The 8,972-nt window shown below is 37.4% G+C and overlaps 1 protein-coding gene across 1 annotated transcript; it reads right to left on the bottom strand.

Annotated features, from left to right (window-relative positions):
• Positions 1 to 7,115: 7,115 nt before the first annotated feature.
• Positions 7,116 to 7,895, bottom strand: LOC113234614. Its single transcript, XM_026469965.1, has one exon. It carries the CDS (start codon positions 7,893 to 7,895, stop codon positions 7,116 to 7,118), a length of 780 nt encoding a protein of 259 aa, XP_026325750.1.
• Between the last annotated feature and the right edge of the window lie 1,077 nt (positions 7,896 to 8,972).

The following is an 8,972-nucleotide window of genomic DNA, read 5'->3' as shown; positions in this document are numbered from 1 at the left end:
TAACATCTACCGGCAGGGTCGTCAAACTAAAAATGGCCGCTACACTAGGCAGGCTATTTCTATCGAAACTGAAAAAAATTCGAAATTCGAATTAACAAGATGGCCGCCATACAAATTTTAGAGCGTTATAGCTCGACGAGTATTGAAAATAGGCGGGGAGTGCTAGACCAAATATCATACAGGGCGATGGGGGTCAATTGCCGGTGACAAAACTTTTTCAAGATGGTCGACTCAAAATGGTGGCCCAAAAAAAAGTAGTCCGATACGGCTCAAATCTGGCATGTGCTCGAGTATGGGGGCCCACAATAGGAATATGTGGTTGAAACTTCGACTCCGCCATTTTCCAAGATGCTGCCATAAATGTGAATTTTCTGCCCTTTGGCGTCATTTTTCTCCCGGAAGGAGGGCGGGAGGGTAAAAATAATGTAGGTGAATTATGATCAGACGGGCTTCTTGAATATCAGAAGGTAACGAAATCTTCGAAACGTGCTCCGCATCACGTAGGACCTCAGCTGCACGGGCGAAGTATACGTTTTAACCCTAAAGTTTCCAAACGAATGTTGCTCCAAACCCTGGGCAGTTCCTACCAAGAGTGAAAAAAATTCAGAATTCGAAAAACACAATGTCCGCCATACAAATTTCGGGGGCCCATATCTCAGAAACTATTAGAGATAGGTAGATCATGTTCAAAGTAATATTGTAGAGGGCAACAGGATCTAACTGTCTGTTGAAATTATTTTTTCAAAATGGCCGATCCAAGATGGCGGCCCGACAAAAAGGTGCTCCGATTTGGCTGAAATTTTATATTCTTCTATTATAATAATACTAATTTGCGGTCAAATTTTTGATTCCGCCATTTTCCAATATGGCCGTCCTACATTTTCTACCGTCAACTATGCTTTGAGGCCCACATCTCAGCGAGTGTTGGAGATAGATGAGAGGCGCTCAAACAAATGTCGTACAGAATAGTACGAGCCAACTGCAGGTACAAAAATTTTGAAGATGGCCTAAAAGTGGCGGCCAGAAATAAAACTGCTCCGGTCCGACTGAAATTTGACAACCGATCGTGTATGGAGGTTTATAGTATGTGTCTGCGAGCGAAATTTGGATCCCGCCATTTTCCAAGATGGCCGCCATACAAGTGAATTTTCAGTTTTTTGACCAGCATTTTTCTCCCAGAAGAAGAGCGGGTATATAAGAGTAATGTATGCGAATAATGGTTGGGATGATTTGGTGAGTATCAGAAAGTACCAAAACCTTCGAAAAGTGCTCCGCATCAGGTAGGACCCCAGCTGCATGGGCGAAGTATACCTACGTTTTAGCCCTAAGGTTTCCAAACGAATGTTGCTCCAGACCCTGGGCAGTTTCTACCGAGAGTAAAAAAAATTCAAAATTTGCAAAACAAAATGGCCGCCACTGCCACTCAAAGTCAAACAAAGAGAATTCTCTACTGAAATATGAACTTTAACTCCCAATTTGACACCAGACACCATAGACACAAAGAAAGCCCTCGCCCTCGCCCTCGCGGGCCGGCCCGGCGCAATTCGCGCCATCTAGCTATATATATAAAGCTACAAGTTCTTACTCACTGATAGTAATAGAACGTATACTTCCCGATATGGAGGAAAAATTTTTACCGTTGTACGGGGATAGATTCCAAAATAAGAATCAAATATGAGAGGACCTAAGTGTGGAAAATATAAAAAAGTGATCAACGGCCTGCAAAAACTATAATACATGGGGAGGATTTGCTTTCGGAAAATTATGCATTGAAAAATCGTATCACCAAATTAGAGTCGTTAAATAAAACCCTAACACAAATATGCTCATCGACAAAGAAAGTATCTACAAATATCAAGAAAAAATCATCAAATTTAAAAAAAAAGGGTATTGGAATTCTCAAATATTGATAATTCTATCACAGAGCAAGTCGAAAACGGACAGAAAGACTTCGATACTAATCTTGAAAAATTAAATCCTGCAAACAAAGACACTGAAGCCCAAGAAACAAAAACGTATGACGATTACATAACAACAAAGTACAATAACTACAATAAGAAAACAGAAACGAATAACACAACAAATAATAATGAATATCAGCGCGAAAAAAGAAAATTATGTATACTGAGCAGTAACTCCAGAATCAAAATGTTGCAGCTAACTAGAGCTACCCTAGACCACACCAATATTTGCCATTATATTACTCTAGGAGCTGGTATAAATCAACTTCTAAAGGGTATAGAAAATAAATTATGCAATTTTAATTATGACGACTACTGTATTTTGTTTATAGGTGACGCGGACTTTAAAGAAAGTTACAAGTACTCTGAGCTAATTGAACATATTCGAAATAAGTTGCTAAATGTACAACATACAAATATAGTAATTTGTTTGCCCACTTACAGATCTACTAGTTATGCAAATTTATACAATAAACGAGTATAAATATTTAATAATTTACTGTATCGTGATAATAAGTACTATGAATATGCCTACTTATTAGATAGCAACAAAAAATTGGAATACTGTACAAAAATGTATACAAGGGGCGGCTTAGTGAGTAATTATGGGTATAAAATTATTATCGAAAATCTGAACGAATTAATTAGTGAAATCACGCATTATTATTATTTATATAGCTTGAAAAAACCAATCCTAAACGAACCTAGTACTACAAGTCCGCATAGTTTAAACCTGTCTTGTACGTGCCAAAATAAAAACTTTTTTCGTTAAGGATACAAAAAGTAACGGCATAAAATTAATGCATCAAAATATAGCCGGTTACGTCTCCAAAAAATCATTGCTTGATGTCACAATTTCCGAGTTACACTCAATTAAAAAGGGCCCTGACACTATCTGTTTATCAGAGACTATGGTTAAAGTTGGAAATGAAAGTCGTATAACTGTAACTGGTTATGACTTAGCAGCGACTTATTGCAGACAAAACATGAAAAGTAGGGGTGGAACATGTATTTTAATAAACAAAAAACTAAAATTTCAAAAGATTGAAGATTTGAAAAGCTATGCTCAGGATGCAACATTTGAATGCTACGGTGGTATGTTACTATCACACAATATTTACATCCTATGTGTGTATAGGTCGCCCAAATCAAATATAAACATATTTTTATCAAAATTAGAAGAAGTATTACATAAATACACAAAACAATCAAAAAGTAAGATTATTTTGGCTGGAGATCTTAATATCAACACCCTAGCGACAAAATTGTCAAAAAATGTTAGAATCTTTTTGGACATACTAAAAAATTACAATTTGACATTACATATTACTGAACCGACTAGACTTCATACTTGCATTGACCATTTACTTAGTAATATTGACGACGCTACTGCTGAATTACAACATTTATATCTGTCTGACCACAACACGGCTCAAATGTTATATATTCCAGTTATTAAAAAAATTGAGCAGACGACGGAATACTTTATAAAGATCAGAGACTATTGCAGCCAAAATTTAAATAGATTTCAAAACTGTCTGAAAGAGCTGTCCTTTTGGGAGACATTAAAAGAGCGCGATTTAAATAGAGCCATGCAATATTTCCATGAAACCTTAAGTTTTTTGTATAATCTCAATTTTCCTGTTAAAATAATCAAAGTATCCAACAAATATAAAAAACCAAAATGGATCACCAAAGGTATCAGGAAAAGTTGTAAAAGTAAAAGAATACTGCGTTACCAATACTACGCCGAAAAATCGAAAGTTAAAAAACAAAAATATAGGTTATACTCCAAAATTCTGCGCAAAAGTATAAACTTAGCTCAAAAGTTGCACAACGACAAACTCATGAGAAACTCAAAAAACAAAGCAAAAGCTTCTTGGAAAATCGTTAAAAAAGAACTGAATGCTATTAGTAGTGACCAATTTATAAAAGAAATAGTAGTAAATAATGCTATTATAAGTGACCCTATCTCTATAGCGAACGAATTTAACAATTATTTGATCAACTTAACAAATTCAAGTAAAAAAGTTACTAAAAACACGAACAAAAATACTTTGGCAAATAGTATTTATTTACAGCCCGTACAACCAACGGAAATACAGAACATAGTAAGATCACTGAGCAATACAAACTCAACTGGGTACGATGGCATATCAACGAAAGTTTTAAAATATTGTGCTAATGAACTAAGTGCGCCACTTACATATTTAGTTAACCTTTCGTTCGAACATGGTACTTTTCCAGAACTACTTAAAATATCAATTGTTAAGCCTCTCCATAAAAAGGGCACGAAAACTGACATGACTAATTATCGTCCTATCACATTAGTCCCTGTGCTTTCAAAAATTTTTGAGAAAGCAATGAAAAAAAGGCTGCTGGATTTTGCTTCCAAAAACCACATAATTAAACCAGAACAGTTTGGATTTCAGCAAAATAAATCTACTTCGTTAGCAGTTTTCCACTTAGTGCAGGAAATAGTTGAGAATGTAAACAAAGGTATACCAACAACTAGTATATTTTTTGATATGACTCGCGCCTTTGATTTCATGTCCCATGATTTACTTCTCCAAAAGTTAGGTAATCTTGGAATTAGAGGACTAGCACTTGACTGGTTAACCTCATTTTTAAGTAATAGGAGTCAGGCGGTAGAAATCAGTTCGCTAGATAGTAATTTTCACGTAGTTTCAAATGGATCGTTATATAGAGTAAATGCATGTGGTGTGCCGCAAGGTAGCGTTCTCGGACCAATTTTATTTCTACTCTACATTAACGACCTACCTGACATAACACAACACAGATGTGTATTATTTGCAGATGACATATCTATAACGATACCATATAAGGACAATAAAGTAAACTACGAAACGGACATTAATAATACAATTGCATTAATTAATTATGCAATTAATTGGTGGATTGGCTCAATAGTAATAACTTGACATTGAACTTTAGTAAAACAAACTTCATTCAATTTGGGACTATCAGACATAATAAGTTAGAACTGAACATTAATTACAAAGGACAAATCTTACAAGAATTAGAACACACAAAATTTTTAGGTGTAATGATTGACGATAAATTTGAATGGAAGCTACATGTTGATACAATACGGAATAATCTGCATCGCTATGTTTATGTTTTAAGAAGGCTACGTAATACTTCTACTTTATCTACAACTTTAGAGGCATTATCATGGCTACGTAGCATCCTTACTTCGATATGGATTGGTTGTATGGGGGAATTCAACGGATGTGAATAAATTATTTGTAGCGCAAAAAAAATGCGTCAGGGCAATGTGCGGTTTAGGACCCCGACAATCATGTAAACCTGTATTCAAATCGCTTAACATCTTACCGCTGCCCTGCATGTACATATTTGAAGCGTCTAAATTTGTGAAGTACAATAGTAAGCTCTTTAAAAAGACTCGAGACGTTCATAACTGAAATATAAGGAACCTTGACAGGTTAGTGTGTAAAAGTAATACCAAATTAAGTTATTACCAGCGACAATGCGGGGCCATGTGTGAAAAGATATATAACGCTTTACCATCAGACATGAAATTGATAAATAATAATCTTATGTTCAAACGTAAGTTAATGTCGTGGCTAAGAAACAAAAATTTCTACTCAATTAAAGACTTATTTGATACTAATTTTAATAATCTGACTACTTAATTTAAGTTAATTTAATTTGTTGACATACCAAAACTTACTTTTTATAATAAATGTTAATAAGTATGTGAGTAATTGCTATTAGAATTGTTAAATTATAAAATATAGATGATAATGTATTATTTGCATGCCAAATTTTTGGTGAAATATGAGGACTTCTATTATTATGTATTATGTGTACCACATTGTAAACCATATTTAAGGCAAATAAAATTTCATTTCATTTCATTTCATTTCATTTCATTTCATTTCATTTCATTTTTGTACATTTTTATGAGATACATCCTGGTCAATTTCCGCGGGAAGTAAAAAATGTTCGAAATTCAAATAAACAAGATCGCCGCCATACAAATTTCAAAGTCTCCTATGACGGAAACTATTAGAGATAGGTAGGAGGTGCTCGAAGGAATGTCATAGAGGGTAACACTGGTTAAAAAAAATTCAAGATGGCGATTTCAAAATGGCGACCTAAGAAAAACTTGCTTCGATTCGGCTTGAAATTGGCATGCGAGGGTCTTTAGGAGTCCTTAATCATAATTTGGGGTCAAAAATTTCTTTTCACCATTTTTCAATATGGCTACCATACAAACTTTTTTGGCGATAGGTACAAATTTCTTCTAATTCGACTGAAAATGACATGGCATCATAATTTGGGGTAAAAATTTTGTTTTCGCTGTTTTTCGATATAGCCGTAATTTATTTATGTAACTTTCTTACCTCGGACTGAAAATTAGCACGAAAAGATTTCTAAGATTGTTTGATAATAATTTTAATAAAAAATTAAAAAGTTTAAAAAGTTAAGGCAGCTCCTTTCTTTTATTTTATTCCATCGTCTAAGATATCGGCTAACTGTTCTTTGCTATCAATGTACACACGCCAGCATATCAAGCTACACATTGACGTATCTTGTTCCGTTGCACTGGAGGCAATTTTCGAACAAAAATATATAGTCTGGTGTGCCGTTATCGGTACTTCACAACGACAGCTCCTTTATATACTTGTTCTCGGATATAATTGTGCCTGATATCTATGTGCTTAAGACAATTTGAGTCTAAACTCTCAGCTATTTTAATTGCACACTGATTATCCTCGTACAAAATTGTGCTAGGCATTTTATTATTTATGAATGTATGTTCTAATATTAAAGTAACGGGACTTACTCGCGTAGTATTTTAGTCGGAAGCGTTCCGACTAGTTTCGACCATAATCGATGGTCTTCTTCAGGGGTTGAGTGCAACGTTCGCGATCGCGTCACGTCTAGCACTGCGCGCTGCGGCTCTCTGCGCGCGCGCCGATGATGCAGTCCGCAATGGGAAACTCGCGAGGCTGATACGTTGCGACAGCGCGTCCTGGAACTCTTCTTCGCTACTGCTGTCCGTAGGATTGTTGTCGGGAACAGTCCAGCACATAAACCTCACCACATCTTTACCACTAACATCTGCAGCTGCACACCGAGTGCCATGAAGACACGGCTTCCAGGTCAATGGTAAGCTCCAGCCTCCGTCCTATTAAAATTTGGTCGCCTACTTATTTCAATAGCCTCTCGGATTTTGCGGGGCACAAAATACTTCTCGCGCGCTAAAACCTTAGCTTTATCAAACCTAATGTAGTGACCAGCACCGGAGCTCAGAAAGTGGTCTGCCACCGCAGATCCATTGACATCTTGGTTCTTCATGGATCGGATATGCTCAGCTAGCCTAGTAGCCACGTCCCGTCTCGTTTCGCCGACGTAACACTTGCCGCAGTCACAGGGAACCATATAAACACCGGGGACCCCCAGAGGGTCTCTGTCCTTTGGAGAGCGAAGCAATTGTCGCAGCTGTGTGAGAGGACGGAATATTGTGTTGATGCTGTACCTTCGGCGTAACAAGTTTCCAATCACATCCGTCACCCCCCTGACATAAGGTAAGTACGCTACCACTCTCTCTGCCGATTCTGGTCGAGGCCTCGTTGATGCATTTGCCACACGCCAACTCTGTTTCCACTTGTAACCGTTACCAACCAACACATCCTTCACATGATTTAGCTCAACATCTATGTAATCCGGGTCGCAAAGTTTCAAAACTCTATTAATGTGCGTCCGCGGAACTGAGGCTAAATGTGCCGGGTAGTGATGTGAACCCGCTCTCAGGTATCTATCCGTGTGCGTTGGTTTCCGATACACCGTATGAGACAACCAACCGTTATGTTCACGTATCACCAGCGCAGTATCAGCGCAGTATGGAATGGTTTGAGGATACAGCGTTGGTGAACATTCCATTCGCACCGAGATACTGGTGGCGCTATGTAGATGACGTATTTGCCATTATGCCTAAAGAGGAATTAGAGTCGCTATTGGCACACTTAAACAGCGTTCACCCGAAGATCACCTTCGCCATGGAATGTGAGCAGATAGGGGTTCTTCCTTTCTTGGATGTGTTGGTGAGACGTGAACATAACGGTCGGTTGTCTCATGCGGTGTATCGGAAACGGATAGCACGCAACGCACACGGATAGGTACCTGAGAGATCCATTGGTTACCATTGTAACTTCTAACTTAATACAGTCAATACTTTTTATCGGTAGCATCGATCCGTCGCCTATTTTAACAGTTTTATTCTTTTCAGCAGTTAATTCAATGAACATGTCCTGATGTCCCAAAGTCCATAATCCACTCAACTAGGTTGTTATCCGTTGTTCCAACAAATGCGTTAGCTTCTTGACAATTATATGTGCTTCTGTGTTCTTAAGCGCGACCTCGGTTGACCTCTATTTGCAAATTTGTGTAATTTGAATTTACACTCATTCGCAAAATGGCCGAGCTTTCCACAATAATGACATTTTACGCTAGCTTTGCAATACCTTGTTTCGTGACCAGATCGGTTGCATTTTTGGCCAGTAATGGAAACTCTACATGTTACGTGCTTGCAAAGCATGAGACCGCATTGCTAGCTCTTGCGTTGGTTCATCTTCTTTTGGGCTGTGTTCTTCAAGAAGCAGACACGACGTGAGTTCATTCAAAGTTTGATTTTCTTGGGGTACCGATTCCCATGTAGTGACAAAATAATTGTAGGCCGCAGGGCCCACAGGTAGTGAAGTTATTACTTTTGTTATCATAGTCTCAGATATATTTTGTTTTCTGCAAGATTGTTGCGTATTTCCTCAAGCTTTGCGACAAACATACCTTCTTCTTCATATCTGGTATAGAAAAATGTCTGCTGTAGTAAATGAGTATTTAAATTCGTTTTATCACTGCATCATGTATCATGTGTGGTATCAATCAACATAGAAATATTGTATAGAAATCATCAGCCGTAGATCTCCTTGTGTAAGAGTTCGTCCAGGGAAGTACTGCCAC

Source organism: Hyposmocoma kahamanoa, unplaced genomic scaffold, assembly GCF_003589595.1.
Source record: "Hyposmocoma kahamanoa isolate Upper Pololo Valley unplaced genomic scaffold, ASM358959v1 85756, whole genome shotgun sequence".
NCBI classification, from domain to species: domain Eukaryota; kingdom Metazoa; phylum Arthropoda; class Insecta; order Lepidoptera; family Cosmopterigidae; genus Hyposmocoma; species Hyposmocoma kahamanoa.
This window is presented reverse-complemented; position numbering and strand designations above follow the sequence as displayed.

Excerpts from the sequence above, each read along its gene's own strand:
- LOC113234614 (XM_026469965.1), bottom strand. The coding sequence starts at position 7,895 with ATGGAATGTTCACCAACGCTGTATCCTCAAACCATTCCATACTGCGCT.